Source organism: Pelobates fuscus, chromosome 9, assembly GCF_036172605.1.
Source record: "Pelobates fuscus isolate aPelFus1 chromosome 9, aPelFus1.pri, whole genome shotgun sequence".
NCBI lineage: Eukaryota > Metazoa > Chordata > Amphibia > Anura > Pelobatidae > Pelobates > Pelobates fuscus.
Genome location: NC_086325.1, coordinates 88,234,758 through 88,254,308, shown reverse-complemented (window position 1 = coordinate 88,254,308; position 19,551 = coordinate 88,234,758). Strand labels below are relative to the sequence as shown.

The window sequence follows — 19,551 nt, the reverse complement described above, 5'->3', positions numbered from 1 at the left end:
AGGCCAAACGGCTTTAATACTTATGTTAGGGGCACATATACGTATAAGGAGTAAGTTCCAGTATAAGCTTAGGATAGTATAAAGAGGAAGTCGGTTGTGGTGTGCCTGGACCGACGATATGGTAGGCCTGTAAATAGAGAGGGCAAAAAGTGAATAATCAAAGATTTAATTCAGTCAACAAAAACATACAGATTAACCAGACATTTCCTTAAATGCATTTTGTATCTCTTGTACTGGTTTAGGTATGTACCGTGTGTAAGCAGAAGATTTCCATCGCACCAGTGATTTTATAATGTGCACTGGTATATTGGCACAGGAGGCTGTGGAGGCCGCCCCTAAACAGAAGGAGTGACCCGAGAAGGTAGAAGGGTTGCGACCTAGCTGAGTTAACAGAGATCTCATAGTAAGCACTGAGCCTTGTAATGCAAATAATGGTAGTGATGCATGTGAGGTAGGGTTTTGAAGGTATGAATCTAGGACCGCAACTGGGCACCATTTATTGTGGGTAGGATAATATGTGATTTCTACTGGTGGTGCGTGTTGGCTCGTTTTGGACTGTGGTAGAGCCAATATTTAGTAATCCCTGTGTTTGCGTAAGTGGAATCATTGAAGACATCTGTCTGAGTGGTGGTGATGGTAGTAAACTCTCTTGGCCTGAGAAAACCGTAGAAGGCTATATACATGGCCACTTTAATTACGGAGTTGGTGGTATAATTAAATGGGTGTAAATCTAATAGGTCAGATAGGGATTGGGAAAGTTTGTTGTCTATAGGTCATTTCTGAGAGGAATGTGGGGGAACTGATTTCTGAATGCCTCTGAGTATGTTCTTTATCTGATATGATGACATAAAGCTATGGTTGTTTGGCCATAGGGTTAGCATGTGGTGTTGAATGCCTGCTATGCTGCATGAGCATGTCTAATCCATTATTAGATGATGGAACGAAGCAGTGGCTGTGGCTGCTTGAGCTGCTGTAGGAAGTGCTTGATGAAATGCCTGAAATTTAAATCGAGATAAATTGTCAGCAGCTATGTTACAAATGCCTGGTACATGAAAGCAAACCAAAAAGAAATTGTGACATGCGGCCAACCAAGTGAGTTTCCTGAGAAATCTCATGATCGTTAGAGATGATGAGCAGCCGTTGATGATATGACATGTGGCTTGGTTGTCTGAGTAGCAACAGACTGATGACCGTGACCATAAATGACCCCATGCCACGGCAGCTGCCACAATAGGGTAGATCTCAAAAAGAGCTGAGGTAGTGGAGAAACCTTCCAAATCCTGGACTTCTACAGGCCAACTACCCCAACGCCATTTGTTCCCAAAGATTGCTGCGAAACCAGTGGTAGATGCCGCGTCTGACCATATGGTTGGTGAAATGTCAGACAATCCTGGGAGGAACAAGCTTTTACCATTCCATGTGGTTAAGAAATTCTTCCACATGTGCAGGTCTGCCTTGGCTTGGATATCTAGGGACAGATATCTATGATCGTCATGTTGGAAGTGTGGAAAAAGGCAAAGAAGTCTGGATATGAAAGCCAGACGTTGTGGTATGATGCGCATGGCAAAATTTAAAGGACCTAGAAGAGATTGTAGTTCTTTGCGGTTGCAAGTACCAAGCATGAGGTAGTGATTTATGTTGTTCAGAATGTTCCTTATTTTGTCTTGTGGTAAACTTGCTTGCATGGATGCCGAGTCAAGTTGTATGCCCATGGATGCCGAGTCAAGTTGTGATGATAGTGTCTGGGCCTTCAGTTTTCATAGGGGATACTGGGACGCCCAAGTGGTCTAACAGACTTATTGCTTCCTTGAGGTTTCTGGGGGGAAAGTGTTCTCTTCGACCAACAAGAAGTCATCTAGATAATGTATGACTGTGGGGCATCTGGATATATTAAGTAACAGCCAAAGAGTTTCAGCGAATATGTTAAAGATTTTGGGGCTACTCTTTGACCCGGAAGTTAAGTGGGAGAAGAAATAGTACTTGTCTGCCCATTTAATGCCATGTTAGTGCCAGAGTGTAGGGTGGATTGGTAGCAGCTTGAAGGATTGATGATATCAGTCTTGCTTAACCAAGCTCCCACCCCTGCTTGAGTGATAGCTGTTATGGTATGATCAATGGTGGTGTATTGTAGGGAAAACTACTCAGAGGGGATGAGGAAGTTGAGACTTCAGGTAGCAGAGGTGTGTGGTGCCAATAAGTCTATAATTAGTCTTTATTTGAGGGAAGATTTCCCTGTGACAATCCCAATGGGGTTTGTGCGCCGTGCTGTAAATGGTGGTGATATGAAGGGCCCAAATAGAAACACCATCTGTCAATTCTTGGGCTACGAGTGTGTCTACAGCCGTAGGGTTCTGCTGTGTTGACTGCAAGTTAGGGCACTCTAGATTCCCTGAAGGCATATGTACGATACCGGTATGGAAACCCTCTGAAAATCCAGAGATTAGGAAATCTACTAAATGTCTGAAAGGGTGATGAGTCAGTAGTGCTGATAAAGCATTAATGTTTACAGACGTTAAGGTTTTGGGTACATTTTAATTGGACACATGGTTTTAGCATGTGCCCTGAAACATTTAGAACATATATGCAACAGTCTGCATGTGCTGTAACTACACGTGCCCACATTGAAGTTGTTGCAAATCTGATTTGCTGAAAAATATTATGGGACAACCCAATTTGTCTCTGGCAGTTCTCGCCGTTCTATCAGAGGTGCTAGTGCTGGGAGCATGAGTGTGATAGTCTGCCGTGTTTGGACAAAAAATTGTCGTGTAGGTAGTGGAAGAGCAGGATGCACAATCTGGTGTCTTAAGACCTGCAAAGTGTCTGCAAAAAATCTCAGTATCCAGCTTGCTCCAGTTGGTTGGTGTACCGAATTGAGAGCGCCAGACACTTTTGCAGAAAAAGACCTATGGTAGTCATAACATGCTGTACCACCATATTTGTTTCCTAGGTCTGCCAGCTTGTGCATATACAGGTCAAATTATTCCCTTCTGTTAGGGTACACTGCACAAATCACATCTCTATATACACACACACCAAAAGCCAAAACAAACTCAGGGATGGTCAGTTTCCTGTTCAACCTAGAGTCCCTGGATCTGACCACCACAGATGCATCATCATAAGCATATGTTTGGTCTTTGACAATATCCTGGGAGGCAATTAGCAGTGATGCCAAGTTGACATCTTTACCTTCCAGGATATCTTTCTTAATGTGCGCTGGGATCATATTTGCAGAGTTAACGCCCTGAGTGTCGGAAGAGTTGATTGAACCAGGCAGCTGAGTGTCGGTTGATGCTGGTTGTACTATAGCGGAAGGCCCAACCTTTGTGAAGGCTGTGGTGACCGACTCGAGATTTTCCAGTCGGTCATTTACTTTGCTCGGAATTCAAGAGTGATGCTAGCATAGCATGTATGTCACCCGAATTGGTGTTGCTGGTGCCTTCACATGACTATGTTTTCCGTAGATGTACGGAGCAGCTTAAATAGTTCTGCTTTACTTGCTGTGGCTGGGTAGGGGATTTGTCGCCTCCTTAGCTCGGTGGTAATACGTGGGATTTTCCAGGATCTGATTGATGCTGGACTAGCAACATCTCCATGTGAAGGCGTGTTGAATCTAGCCAGAGTGCTAGGAAGAGAATTCCTCGCCACCTTCTTGAGACATACTTTAAAGGGACACTCCAGGCACCCAGACCACTTCTGCTCATTGGAGTGGTCTGGGTGCCAACTCCCGATACCCTTAACCCTGCAAGTGTAATTATTGCAGTTTTTCATAAACTGCAATAATTACATTGCAGGGTTAACTCCACCTCTAGTGGCTGTCTACTAGACAGCCACTAGAGGTCACTTCCTAGTTTCTAGCACAGGTTTCTTGTGCTAGAGCGTCGCTGGACGTCCTCACGCTGTGTGAGGACCTTCAGCGTCGCTCAAAACCCCATAGTAAAGCATTGAAATTATTTTTCAATGCTTTCCTATGGGGAGACGTAATGCGCATGCGCGGCATTTCCACGCATGCGCATTAGGTCTCCTCGGCCGGTGGGCGAGATTAGTCTCTCCCACCGGCCGACGTAATCACAAGGAGGAGCGTCGCGGAGGCGGAGACAGCGGCGAGGGACATCGCCGCTGTCCCAGGTAAGTCGCCGCTGTTCAGTAACCGGGGATTGGGGGGTGGGAGGGAGAGGGACCCTCCAGTGCCAGAAAAACGGATTGTTTTTCTGGCACTAGAGTTTCCCTTTAATAACAATGAAGATAGCCATTATTATTTGAACAAAAGGCGCCTTGTACTGGCTTGCTAACTAAGCCGTAAGGCGAAACAATTAAAGCTTGGTTTTGGTGACTGGTGAGGCCCTGCTAGTTGCCTAGTGGCTTAGTGGCTTGAAAGGCTCCATCTATGCGTTGGCGCGAGGGGATTTTTGTGGCCACCAAACGTAGTAGCGGGATGTCGGCCTCTCTGTGACTAACCAGAAAAATAGGAAAGGTGAGGCCCTCTCTATGTTACTATGCGAGGCGGCTAGCTCACGAGTGGCCCGATGGGTGTATGCCTCCGAATGTGAGGCGGGGTGGTGTTGGCCTTGCGGGACCACTAACCGAAAAGCATAATGCAGAGAACAGGACAATACCTATTGGACCCTAACATCCCTAATTGCCAGTACGCTATTAACTATTCCAGTGAAAGAAAGCATATGAATATGCCACGTGAGCAGGTGTACGTACTTGGTAGTATGGTTTTGAAACTGAAAATTCGTATAGGTTTTAGTAGTACCTGAAACCTGAATGAATAAAACATATGAAATAATGGATATGGCATATACTAAGCTTATCCTATTATGTGCAGTATGTACAAGATGGAGAAAAAAACAGTAATTTTACTTACCGTAAATTCCTTTTTTCTTAGTATAGTGGCAGTATTTACAAGTGGGATGTTCCAAACCAGTAATACAAAAGAACCAAACGGAGACCGAATAATGCAAAGAATTTAATCTATATGAAAGAGGAGGGAAAGCCAGTACTGCCACTATACTAAGAAAAAAGGATTTTACAGTAAGTAAAATTACTGTTTTTCCATTCGTATAGTGGCAGTACTTACAAGTGGGATATAGCAAGATCCCTGCACAAAACAAAGGGTGGGAACTCAGCAGGCCACAGCTTGTAGCACCTTACGCCCAAAAGCAGCTTCAGATGATGAGAATACGTCCAGCCTATAATGCTTGATAAAAGTATGTAAGGAAGACCAAGTAGCAGCTTTGCAGATGTCTTCAGGTGAGGCGGCGGCTGCTTTTTCAGCCCAGGAGGTCGCCATAGCCCTAGTGGAATGAGCCTTTAATGGGAAACTAAGGGGAATCCCTTTGGATTGATAAGCTAACCAAAGAGGGTCCTGAGACAGCACAACCCCTGTTAGTGCCTTGAAATTATACAAATAGATGATCTGAGGATCTAAACCCCTGAGTCTTCTGAAGATAGATTTTCAGGGATCTTCTAACATCTAGGAGATGCCACTTTCTTTCCAGATCCGATGTGGGAGATTGACAAAAAGCCGGCAGGACAATAGGTTGGTTAATAGCAGCACTAGAAATAACCTGAGGCAAAAAAGAAGGCTTGGTGTGCAGGACCACCTTGTCTTGCTGAAAAATTGTGAATTCCAGAGAGGAAGAGAGAGCTCGGATCTCACCAACTCTTCTAGCAGAGGTGATAGCCACCAGGAAAGCCGTCTTGAAGGTAAGCAGCTTGATAGGAACCTCCAGTAATGGTTCAAACGGTGGTTCACAAAGGGCTTGAAGCACCAGAGACAGATCCAAAGTAGGGAAAGGTACTAACTTAGGAGGGCCTCTTCAGCCTTATGGACTTAAGAAATCTTTGTATAAGCAGGTTTGAGGCAATGTCACGAACCGGGAAGTGACTTAGAGCTGAAATCTGGCCTTTGAGCGTAGATACTCCCAGGCTGGCTTCAAACCCATCTTGCAAAAAAGAAAGAATTTCCGGGATAGAGGCTTTGGCCGGATCCAAACCTCAAAGTGAACACCAGGTTCTGAACTTCATCCACACTCTGAAATAGATTTTTGAAGTGGACAAGCGGACAGAAGACAGCAACACGTCACATAAAAGGTCAGAAAGACCATGACCTTGAAGGATCACCTTTGCAGCAACCATGCAGTCAGGTAAAACATCTCCAGGGTTTCCACGGGGAGAGTCACATTCTCCAATATTTGAGAAGAGACTGGGAGATGCCAACGTGAGATGGTCATGTTTTCCACTTCTGAAAACCAACTTCTGTTCGGCCAGAAGGGCAGGACTGCCAAAATTCTTGCCTTCTCCCATTTTATTTTCTGAACAATCCGAGGTATAAGAGCAATAGGAGGGAAAACATAAGCCATGTCGAAGTTCCAAGGGATCGATAGACAGTCTTGGACATCTGGGTAATCTCCTGTATGGAGAGAAGCAAATCTTTGTACTTTTTCTTTTTCTCCTTGTGGCCAAGAGGTCTATCTCTGGCCTGCCGAAGCGTGAAACCAGCTCCAAGAAAACTTGGCTTGACAGTGCCCAGTCTGCCTGAGACCAATGGTCGTCTGCAATAATGTTTAGAGACCCTCTGATGTGGGTAGCTGATATTGCGAGAAGATTCGCTTGGGCCCAAGACATTATGCGGTAGCAGAGATCTTGTAGAGCTTTCACCTTCGTGCCTCCCTGGTGATTCAAATAGGCCACTGTAGTGGCGTTGTCCGACTGAATCCTCACTGACTGATTGGTGATGGCTGAACTGAAGGAAACCAGTGCCTTCCAAACCGCTTTTAATTCCCTGAAGTTTGAGGAAGCGCCTGCCTCCACTCTGTTCCAAAGACCTTGATGGAACTGAGAACCTAGGTGGGCGCACCAACCAGTCTGGGAGGCATCTGTGGTTATCGTAATCCACTGTTTCTGTGCAAACGATAGGCCCTTTGAGATGTTGCTTCTGTCTTTCCACCAGTTCAGTTGTTTTTTCACCCCTTCGGATAGGTGGAAGGGAGAGTCTAGATCTTGGGAAAGAATGTCCCATTGTAAAGGTTTTGATTCTGCCTTTGCCCAGGCTACAGCCGGGATTGCAGAAGTGAGGAGGCCTAGTAACTTCATAGCATCCCTGAGTGAGCTTAGGTTTTTTTGCAGCTTTGATACGGCTTTTAAAATCCTCATTTATTTCACTATTGGTAGAAAAAGAGAGAGGGACTGTGATTTTACCCGAAGACCCAAGAATTCTAGACTTGGTGACTGAGTCAACTCGGATTTTTCCAGGTTCAGGATCTAACCGTGATCTTTTAAAACCTTCATTGCAATCTTGAGATGATGATTTAGCAGTTGTCTTGATTGGGCTTTCAGGAACCAATCGTCCAGGTATGGAACAATCGAGATACCTTTCAGACATAAAACTGCTGCTATGGGTGCCAGGATTTTCGTAAAAACTCGAGGAGCTGAGGACAGGCCAAAGGGAAGAGCCTTGAATTGTAAATGGAGAATCCTTCGCTTTCTTGTTAGAACTGCAAACCTGAGAAACTTCCGGGAAGATTCTGCAACCGGTACATGGAGATAAGCATCTTTTAAATCTAACTTTGCCATGTAATCTCCCTTTTGTAAAATGTGTGTCACAGACTTTCCATACGGAACTTCTGGTACGGTATATGCAGGTGTTTACTTGTTTCAGGTCTAGGATCGGCCAAAAGGATCCATCTGGTTTTTGAACCAGAAAAAGGCGTGAGTAAACTCCCTGAAATTCCCAACGTTTGGGTACCTTCTCTACCACATCTTTTCTTAAAAGAAGAAGAGCTTCTGTTAGGAGTGCCTCTGTTTTTATTCTTGAAGGATAGCTTGACAGTAGGAAGGATGGACGTGGTTTTGATGAAAACTTTATTCTGTAACCTTCTGAAACGGTTCTTGTAATCCACCCATTTGAAGTACTCTTTCCATTCGTGGGCGAAGAACCGAAGGTGTCCTCCCACTCTTATGGCGTCAAAACTTCCTCTTTTTGTCTTGCCTGTTGGATTCCTGTCTAGACCACTGGCTGTTTCCACCATGTCTTTGAAACCTGCGAAACCGCCCTTGGTAACAAAAGGACCTCTGACCCTTGTACTTTTATGTCATTGGGTTCTTGATTCCAGAGGTAGGGCTTTCTTTGTATCTGACATCTGTTTAATAATGTCTTCCAAAGGAGTGCCAAAAAGTTTGTTCCTCTCAAAGGGTAATTCACATAAGGATGCCTTAGACGCAGAATCAGCTGTCCATGTTCGTAGCCAAAGCGCTCTTCTGGCTACTGACGACAAACCCATAATTCTTGCTGATAAACGAAGAAACTCATCAGAGGCATCCGAAAGGAATTCATTGGATAGTTTCAGTAGGAACAAGAGATGGGAAGGATCTGTATCTGATTTTCCCATAAGGGAATCTTCCAGGGCTTGTAGCCAAACGCGCTGAGCTCTGAGAACCGCTGAACCTGCAATTTCAGCTCTGCACTGATATCCTGCGGCCTGGAATATTCTTCTAGATGAAGTTTCGGCCCGTTTGTCCATTGGGTCTTTAAGTCCTGAGACTTCGCCAATGGGTATAGTGGTTTTCTTTGATAGCTGGGCAATCTGAACATCCACTTTAGGAAGATCTTCCCATTTTTCTTCAGACTGTAGCTTGAACAGCCGTTTAAAATGCTTTGAAATAAACGCACGTCTTTCAGGATTCTTCCATTCTCTATGAAGGAGATCCGAGATTTTAGGAGACATTGGGAAACCTTTAACCTTACCCTTGGTAGTTTCAGTTTCTTGTACCGCCGTAGTCACTTCTTTAATAAATGTATTCAGCTCTTCTGGTGGAAAACCCTACTCCACACTTGAAGCCAGGCTGGAAATATCCGAAGGTGAAGAAAAAGAGCATTCACCTGAAGAGACGTCAGACACAGAAGGAGATCTATTCCTCCTACGCTTTGTAGGCAGTTTCTCTCGAATAGCCGGTTCTTTTTTCACAGCATCTTTAAAAGATTCAAATGTCTGGGACAAATTTTCCTGAAACCAGCCCAGGAAGGATGCCATATCAGTCTGCTTGGCTTTCTCTAGCAATTCCGTTGCGCACTGATTGCATTTTTTTTGCGACATCCGTCAGGTAGAAGTACCAAACATTCCAGACAACATAAGTGCTTAGATTTGCTTGTGGCTTTTTTCAGAACAGAAGTTGACATCTTGTCTTTATCTGTCTTATCTGGAGATATAGGACTGGACATATCTGTGGGAAGAAAACACCAGAATAAAATAATTCTAGGAGCATGCATAAAGAACGGTGAAAAAAGGAGAGTTTAAATAGTTAAATCTCACCTCAAATCACCTAAGATCCGTGTAGGAGAGCTGGTGACACGGAGAACCAGGACTGTACACCCACCCTTGGGGTCAGGAAGGTCCTGCACAGCCATACAAGTCCAAATTTTGAATTTTGGCGCCAAACACCGTTTCGCACATGCTCAGTAGCGCGATTCTGTGTTCGGTGGAACGCAAAGCCTCCCGGGCGTGCGTGCCACCGCTGTGCGGATGCGTAACGAGCAATGAAGGAGGACCGCCCGGGAACTCTTTTCAGAAAACCACAAAAGCCAGTACCCGGTCACGTTCCGTAACGCGAACCCGTAAGTACTATTGCCGCTCAGTTCCCGCCCGGGAAACTATCGGCACTCACCTCCCGGTCAGCAACCTGTGCTGACCGCACCAAATCTCCACCTGCACTGTGGGGAACCTGTCCGTCCCGTTGCCGGGACAAGAAGAACTGGTTTGTGACTCTGGGTTACAGCTTATATGGAGGCAGCAGGCGGAGCACAGCAATTCAATTCTAAGAAGGGGGAGCTTCTTGTTCAGAACCCTAAGGAACATCCCACTTGTAAGTACTGCCACTATACGAAGGGAAAAAGTACTGTAACCTGTAAAACTACTTACACATCGTATGCAATAATGGTTATGAACATGTACCAATCTTAACCTATCATGTGCAGCATGTACAAGTGGTAGAGCAAAAAGCTGTCAAAATTCTTGTATGCTGTATGTCCCCCTTCTAGGGAGACTGTATTGTCATTGTAAGCTGAACACTCACTGCATGTGTGTTCATAGAATTAATTAAAACAGGTTATATATAATTGTGAAAATGTGACTGTCTTCTGTTAAAACAATATGTGTGTAATTTACACAAGCTGGTAGAAAATTCCTTATGTTGATATGTGAAACAACTGTTTGGCTATTGACCGGTAGGGGTCAGTAAACATGAGTGTTCGGTAGAAAAATCCCACTTATAATGTAAGTTATCCTGATATATTAGGAGTGACCTGTAGGGGTCAGTGTAGGCATGGTGAACTGCTGTTCGTGAGATATATACATGAACGTAATAGTTTTGTTTAATGACAGGAAAAAAACTAAAGCAGTGCCCGTTCGGGAGATTAAATGAACAAACATAATAACCTGGTATAATAGGCAATGTAAAACAACCAGTGCTTCCATTCGGGAGATTAAATGCACGAACGTAAGCCTGAGTTGACAGAAAAATGTGAAACGGTGTTCCCGTTTGGGAGAGTAAAGGCACGAACGTAAGCCTGGTCCGACAGGTAAATGTGAAACAAACAGTGTTCCTGTTCTGGAGATTAAAATCACGAACGTAAGCCTGGTCCGATAGGTAAATGTAAAACAAATGGTGTTCCCGTTCAGGAGATTAAATGCATGAACGTAATAGCCTGGTATGATAGGCAATGAAACGAAACAATGTTCCTGTTCGGGAGTTTGGAAATTCACAAAAGGAGCAAGTAATACGTATGACCATGTAGTTTTAAACCAACGGATGTGCACGAACATGCAACAGTAAGTATTAGAAACTGAAATAGGTGAATGAAACAGTAAAGTGAGGACCTGACCTGAGAATGATGTCGTGGGACTGATGCCTGGCGCGACTGGTAGGTCGACTTACGGTTTTGAGAGTCACTGAACGCTATCCGTGACTATGGACTATCCGCGACTGGTCAAACGGAAAGGCCTGCGGTTGGATTCCTGGACACAGCTCAGAGTAAGAGACCTCGTGGAGCAAAAGGTATTCCCAAAATGGCATCTGAATGAACCGGAAGTGGATCTCATTCAAACGCTGACCTCAAACGGGATGGAGCCATGTAAGGGGGTGTACCTTTTTAGGTAAGTGTATAATCATAAGCCCCTCCTACAATTAAACAGCCTTAATACATATGTACCATGGCAAGTAAAACTGAAAAGTGTGTGTAATTTTTAATGCCTTTTTAAGCAAGACTCATAACTATATGTGATGTTTTGCAGAAAAATCTAAAAATAATTGTATACATATTATAAACATTCTCACAATGAGAAAAGTAATTTCCCAATCACTGCTAGACTTCACTGATAAGAGTATCCGGTTTGGTCTTGGGAACAAATTGAATTGGTATCCCTCCATTGTAAGCATGAATACCGTTTTAGAACTTGTTACCTGGGGTCTGCCAAATGCCACTGTCTACATCCAATACTTAAGACAGCTAGATGCTCTGTCTGGGTTAGGTCCAGCAGTGCTAGGCTTAGCTCATTGCTTGAGAGCAATCAGCTTACAATCTGAGCCAATGAGCTAGCCCATCACTATTGAGCTTCACTCAGAAAAGCTAGAGCTTCTAGCCCCCTGCAAAAGTACTGAAGGCGGGGAGCAGTGCCAGCAAATTGTAAAACAGTTTTATTACTTAGACTGGGGAAGTACCATGCCACTAGTGGCACCATATCCACTACATATTCCTATAGTGATTATGTTGCTTGAAGAAAAAAAAAAAATTTGTTACCATTTTAAAGTTATATTCATGGCTTCACATGCTTTGTAAGCTTTGGCAAAGTCTCTGCACAATTCTTATCACTCTGGAAGTTGCCTTCAATAATCCGGTTCAATTTACTGTGCTCTCCAAAAACAATGTATATTAAAAACTCATTCTTCACAGGTGAATATTTCCAGTTCAGTCTTATTACTTGTTTGAGCAGACCAAAACAAAACTGCATGTTTCTACTTTCAAGTAGCAGTTGTCTACTTTGCCTCGCTTCACCCTTCCACTTAAATTCTACTTCAGGTTACTCCACAGAATTAGTAAAAATTACATGGCATGGGATATGTACAAAGTACACAATCCAAGTTATTCACGAAAGTCAGGCAAAACCATTCACTGTTGTACAGGGCCTTAATTTTAAACCATGTTAGCCGGCTGCAATTCTGACCAAATGCTGCAAATCTGGGTCCATAAAAAAAAAAAAAAAGAACCATTCCACCAGTAGTGCTAGCAGCCAGCAGGAAAACTATTGTACAGAAACCCCTGGCAGCGCAAGGGTGAATTATGTGGTGACTGGCCATTGTTTGCTAGTCAGCCACCATATTAAAAAGTAAAATAAATAAAAAATCTTATGGGTACCAATAAGACCCTTTAATACATTACTTTAATGTAGGCAATGTATCTACATATGCACACACCTGCCTTGTGAGAGGTGGGAACATGTCTCAAATGTTTAAAGTGAGGGTTTAGTTTCGAGAAAACATCCCCTTCCCCCCTGTGTCTCGTCTCCACACACCCCCCCCCCCCCCACACACACACACACACGTCACTAATCAAAATGAAAAATAAGACACCTGGAAAAAAAGCCTGAAACCGCACGGCAATTAAAAAAAAAAAAAAAAATGTCTGCCGAATGAGCGCTGATAGCCTAGAAAATCCTACATAAAGCCTTTACTTGCCATCACAGAGCATGGGAACATGTTCCACGCTCTGCAGTATGAACATAATTAATATTAACTACAGCTCTCTGACAGCCAAGTCAGAAGAATTAGAAGAGAGAAGACTTCTGATAAGTATAAATGTATTCGTTTAATTGCTTCCTTCTCATTACTAGGATGACGGTGGTTAGGTAGAGTAACCTTTTTATTCAGGGTTGGCAGCGGATTGGGGACGCATGAGCATCCAAACGTGCAGGGCGCATGGAAAATGGCATGGCCACTTCCCCCCCCTCTTTTATAATTAATTAGGGCCCCACCTACCACCTATAGGTGGGGTGGTGGAACCCCCTTTTTAATATTAGGGCATCCACACATTGCCCATGGGTGGGGGCAGGGGAACACTTGACAATCCCCTATTATTAGGGACCTAACTTGTCACATTCTATTTATATTTAGTTGCCCTGCGGTCATTGAGAAATGTCAGATTCTTATTCTTCAGAAGTTAAATTTGTTCGCATGTAGATATTACAGATTTCCCAAATGCTTATGAATGAATTATACAGATTTGGTTGGACCGACCAGATCTTTACTGTATTTGGCTTTAGTAAATCTGTAAATTGCCAATGTGGTCGGAATTCTATAATGTTGTCCATTATGTTTAAGCAAAATCTTATGTTTAGTTAACATCCCAGAATGTGGACTTTCCTTCTGTAACTCGGGTACTTAAATATTTAATGAATGCTCAAGAACATAAAATATTAGCCCATTATGCACTACTATGCACTTACTTTGGGATTCCATAGCTCCTGCTTTGCCTATGAGGAGACTGCAGAGGCCGGAATTGTTCATAAGATGGAAGGTTTCCTTGAGTCTGAGAACAATGAATTGAAGGTAAGCAACCACATAGTGAAGGGTCTTGCAGCAGGTGTCAGAATAACTATACAAACCTCCTTTCCACGTACTTTCTTGAATAGTCTTTTGCGAGATTTCAAGTCAAGATCTAGAAACGTGCAATAGAAAGTTTTAATCAAAACTGTAAGCTTTCCTGTAACCAAAAAAGTTAAGATATTGAAAATTAGTCAAGTACATACAAAATAAGTTTGTGGTTTGTTTTTTCCTTTATACTAATTGTCAAATTAAATTAATGAACTAGTCCAGTAGTCTTGCCATGAGCATATTTGACAAACCTCTTCTTCATTTCGGCACAAATCGTTTAACAAGACTTGCCTGTCAATCCCTATATCCTGCCTATTCTTCTATTAAAAAAAAAAATTAAAAAAAAATTGGTGTGGTAGGTGCAGAGGATTTGAATAGAAATTGAGGAATAAATATTAATACCTTAAAATAATTTCAATGTAGGTAGATTGTATTTTATATTCGTTATGATACATGTGTAGTTCCATATTCCCAATCTTTAATCACTTAAAACAACAGCACAACATTGTGTAAAATCATACATAAAAGGTAATCTATTTCTAGTAATTTATATTTAAATCCTCTAAAATCATCACATCAACTCTTGTTTTTTGTTTTTTTTCACATGATATATCACGGTTTTTACAGAGTTAACCGTGGTGAGGGTGTGTGTTTGGGTGATAACACGATTGTGTATTTTTGCTATTCTTCTATTCACCTGGGTAAGCATACTTGGGGAAAAAAAAAACGCTTTGCATACTAGTATATATTCCCCAATGAAAACCAGCATGTATATATTAATTATGCATTTTTCATTGGGGTATATCCTAAATCCGCTTGCAAATGCTACAAATCTTTGCAAGTCCTACCCTTCTTCTCCAGCCCAAACTGTTGTCCAATCACAGACTTCCTAATGCAGCTCAGTGAGAAGTCTTTGCAAGGTAAGTGTCATGGGCAATTGCTGCCTCAAGGTCAGCTCCAATGAACTAAACCAGGACCGGTTGTCTTACAAGCAGAAGAGTAACTTAAATTATATTTAAAAAAAAAAATAAAAAAAATACAATAAAAAGACTGTTCATACAAAGCACTTCAGAGAGTTAAAGTGCTATAGATGTCTGGAGTGTCCATTTAAGGGATCTTTTTTCTGTAATATATATATAAATTAAAAAAATATATACACATACGCACACTTTTTATGATTGTTAATGTGGAAGTGGATTAGTGTCGCATTAAACTATCTTATTTTCCCCTATTTGGTTGTTTAGTATTTCAAAATCTTTCACCATTAGGCAGATGGTTGGCTGGGCAGGTTTTAGTTGATGTATTTGCTGTTCTGCTTGCCACTTCCCTCTGCCCCATAAGAATTTTGAGTTTAATCCCGATTTACAGAGAATTTGGTTTAGATTTCTTCAATCGGATAATTAAAGGGACACTATAATCACCAGAACATCTACAGTTTATTGTAGTTGCTCTAGTGAGTATAGTCAGAGAAAAGGCAGTGATTACATTACTGCCTAGGAACACTTCTAGTGGCCACTAAAGCTGCTTCCTGTGGCAGTACTGCACAGTGTGCAGCACTGATGTTCGTCATCTCCATGCTCTATGAGGAGATGCTTATTGGTCAGCATAGCTTTTGGCTCTGCCCACAGCTTGCCTCCTTGGCTGACATCAAAATTGACAATTTCAGCCATAGGAATGAATTGTGATTGGCTGGGATCCTCAATTCTGAGGAAGTCAGTCAAGGAGGCTTAAAGGGTGGTTTTAGAACACATTTGTGTTCCTGACACTATTGTGCCCCATTAAAACATTTTTAAACATTTATTGTTACAATCACTTCTTAGAGAATAACACTGAAGAGACAGTTATAGAGATGTTACATATTGCATAGCTGAAAAGAGACTTGAGTCTAAGTTCAGCTTTCCTCACATATGTGTTTGCTGTTGATCCAAAAAACCCAGTCTGAAGCACTTCAAATTTTGCAACAGACTAGGGGGGAAAATCCTTCTTGACCCCAAAATGGCAGTCAGATATCTCCTTGAATTAAGAAGCTATTAACACACTAATTATAAATTATATCCCTATATGTTATGCTTTTGCAAGTATTTATCCAATTTATGTTTAAACATCTGTATAGACTCTGCTAAAAAAAAAAAAAAACACCTCTTCAGGCAGAGAATTCCACATCCTTATTGTTCTTACTGTAAAAAAAAATGTTCTTTCCTTAGACCAAGTCTCTTTCCAGCCTAAATGCATGACCTTGTGTCCTAAGTATAGCCCTGTTTATGAATAGATTTCCAGATAATGGTTTGTACTGGCCCCGAATATATTTGTATAATGTTATCATATCCACTCGGAGGCATCGTTTTTCCAAATTAACCCCTTAACGCCGTTACGGCGTTCTATGCCGTCGCGGCTTTAAAGGGCTTTAAAGCCGTTGCGGCGGCATAGAACGCCGTAACGGCTGAAGCCCCCAGGAGGTAAGCTATACTTACCTCCGCCGCGATCCTCTTCTGGGGGTCTGCCTGAGAGCCCAGGCAGCCCCCCTCCGGCAAATGAGGCCCCCGGGGGCCATGTGATCGCTCTCAAAGATCTGCTATGGATCTGCCAGCAGGGGGACTGTCTAAAATATTAGAGAGTCCCCCTGCTGGTAGGTAGTGTAAAAAAAAAATTAAATACACATGTTAAAATAAAATACAAGTATTTATATATATATAGAATATATGTATATATAATATATATACATATTATATATATGTAACGTCATACGTAATGTATTTTAATATTAATATTAGTATATATATTAGTATTAAAATACACTTAGAATGACGTTACATATATAATATGTATATATATATATTATATATATAATAGATGTACATATATATTATATATATACGTATAATTACAATAATAAATAAATAAAATAATAAAATAAATAAATAAAATATTGAAACAAAATTTAAAATAAATTATATATTCATATGTAATTTCATTCTAACTGTATTTTGTTATTAATATATATATATTGGAAACAGAATACACTTAGAATGACATTCTATATATATCTATCTATATATAAAATACAAATAACCGCAAATATATATAGATAGATAAATACATATAATTACATGAAAGATTACATTAGTATACACGTAGAATTTAAATACCTATAAATGCATATATATTAAAATTCTACGTGTATATTTAAGTAATTTTTTAACATAATTATGTCATTTAATTAATAAAAATTTGATTGACATGCCTGACAACACAGGGAGAAAGTGCAGAGAATTTAATTCGCAAGCACTATATTTGACCCTGTAACTCTCCAAGACACCATAAAACCTGTATATAGGGGGTACTGTTTTACTCGGGAGACTTCGCTAAACTCAAATATTAGTGTTTAAAACTGGTAAATTGTATTACAACGATGATATTTTAAGTAAAAGTGACTTTTTTGCATTTTTTACAAACAAACGGCACTTTTATGGACTATATTATTGTTGTAATATGTTTTACTGTTTTAAATCACTAATATTTGTGTTTAGTAAAATCTCCCGAGAATAACAGTACCCCCCATGTACAGGTTTTATGTTTTTTTGGAAAGTTAGAGAGTCACATATAAGGCTCGCATTTCATTTTTTTGACATTGAAATTTGCCAGATTAGTTATGTTGCCTTTGAGACCGTATGGTAGCCCAGGAATAAGAATTACCCCCATGATGGCATACCATTTGCAAAAGTAGACAACCCAAGGTATTGCAAATGGGGTATGTCCAGTCATTTTTAGTAGCCACTTAGTCACAAACACTGGCCAAATATTAGTTTTTTGCTTTTTTCACACAAAAACAAATATGAACGCTAACTTTGGCCAGTGTTTGTGACTAAGTGGCTACTAAAAAAGACTAAACATACCCCACGTTCAATACCTTGGGTTGTCTACTTTTTCAAATGGTATGCCATTATGGGGGTAATTCTCATTCCTGGGCTACCACACCGTCTCAAAGGTAACATTACTAATCTGGCAAATTTCAATTTGAAAAAGGAACGTTCTATATTTGACCCTGTAACTTTCCAAAACACCATAAAACCTGTTAATGGGGGGTACTGTTGTACTCGTGAGACATCGCTGATTACAAATATGTGCATTTTGTTGCAGTAAAACCTAACAGTATTATGACATTTACAGCTAAAATGTGAGGCGGAACTACAAATTAAAAAAAAAAATTCTAATTTCTTACAGTTTTTTTTTATTTTATTCATAATAAATTGTTTCATATATAAATATTTTCTATGAAATGAAAGCCCGGTTTCTCCTGAACAAAATGATATATAATAAGTGTGGGTGCATTTAAAATGAAAGAGGTGAATTACGGTTGAACAGACATATAGCGCAAATTCCAGTTTTTGTTTACGTTTTGTTTTGATCAGAACGTGCACTATTGACTCCGTCCTGAAGGGGTTAAAGAGATTTCAATTTTTTAACCTTTCTTCAGAACTAAAATGCTCCATTCCTTTTACCACTTTTGTAGCTCGTCTCTGCTCTTTTCTAGTGCCATGATATCCTTTAGAACAGGTGCGCACAATTGCACAGCATTAGGTGTGGTCAATTTAACATTTTATGACCGATTTTGCCGTTTAGTTTAGTGACAGACTAGACAATATAATGTTACTGTGGACAGCAAAGAAAATGCTGTGATTATTTCAGGGACGTATCTTACACGAGGCAAACAAGGCATCTGCCTTGGGCGGAACTTTGCAGGGGGAAGAAAAAAAAAAGCCGCCCCCAAATGCCCAGGCAGATTCCATGCTTGCCTCGTGTCCTGGGGGGCTCAAGAGCTGTCCACCTGAGCTCTTCCTGCTCAGCTCCCTCCGCGCCGCTTAATGAAGCTGGGAGTCGGACTATGACGTCAGACCAGCTCCCGGCATCACTAAGCAGCGCACGAGGGAGCTGAGCAGGAAGATTAACGCTCCCTCGCCGCCAACTCGGCCTGCCCGCCCTCTGCCTGCCCGACTAGCAGTCACACGGGACCGCAGGTAAGCAATTCACTTCTGCTCTCCCAGGGAGGCTGGGTGGATTTAAAATAAAATAAAATTATAATAATTACAATAATATTTCGTAAATGTTGGGGGAAATGCCTGTGCCTGTGAGTGCCTGTGAGTGAATGTGTGTGTGTGTGTGTGTGTGTCGGTCAGAGTGAATGTGTGTGTGTGTGTGTCGGTCAGAGTGAATGTGTGTGTGTGTGTGTCGGTCAGAGTGAATGTGTGTGTGTGTGTGTCGGTCAGAGTGAATGTGTGTGTGTGTGTGTGTGTGTGTGTCGGTCAGAGTGAATGTGTGTGTGTGTGTGTGTGTGTCGGTCAGAGTGAATGTGTGTGTGTGTGTGTGTGTGTCGGTCAGAGTGAATGTGTGTGTGTGTGTGTGTCGGTCAGAGTGAATGTGCGTGTGTGTGTGTCGGTCAGAGTGAATGTGTGTGTGTGTGTGTCGGTCAGAGTGAATGTGTGTGTGTGTGTGTCGGTCAGAGTGAATGTGTGTGTGTGTGTGTCGGTCAGAGTGAATGTGTGTGTGTGTGTGTCGGTCAGAGTGAATGTGTGTGTGTGTGTGTGTGTGGGTCAGAGTGAATGTGTGTGTGTGTGTGTGTGGGTCAGAGTGAATGTGTGTGTGTGTGTGTGTCGGTCAGAGTGAATGTGTGTGTGTGTGTGTGTGTCGGTCAGAGTGAATGTGTGTGTGTGTGTGTGTGTGTGTGTCGGTCAGAGTGAATGTGTGTGTGTGTGTGTGTCGGTCAGAGTGAATGTGTGTGTGTGTGTGTGTGTGTCGGTCAGAGTGAATGTGTGTGTGTGTGTGTGTGTGTGTCGGTCAGAGTGAATGTGTGTGTGTGTGTGTGTGTGTGTGTCGGTCAGAGTGAATGTGTGTGTGTGTGTGTGTGTG

At 41.8% G+C, this 19,551-nt stretch overlaps 1 protein-coding gene across 1 annotated transcript in view; it reads right to left on the bottom strand.

Annotated features, from left to right (window-relative positions):
• The window catches only part of LOC134572177 (putative bifunctional UDP-N-acetylglucosamine transferase and deubiquitinase ALG13), a 154,150-nt gene that overhangs the window by 47,895 nt on the left and 86,704 nt on the right, over positions 1 to 19,551 (bottom strand). Inside the window, exons 13-14 of the mRNA XM_063430985.1 lie at positions 13,659 to 13,711; positions 13,500 to 13,582 (exon numbers count right to left, since the gene is read on the bottom strand). Of these exons, the coding sequence (XP_063287055.1) occupies positions 13,500 to 13,582; positions 13,659 to 13,711 (136 nt within the window). The remainder of the gene's footprint in view (positions 1 to 13,499; positions 13,583 to 13,658; positions 13,712 to 19,551) is intronic.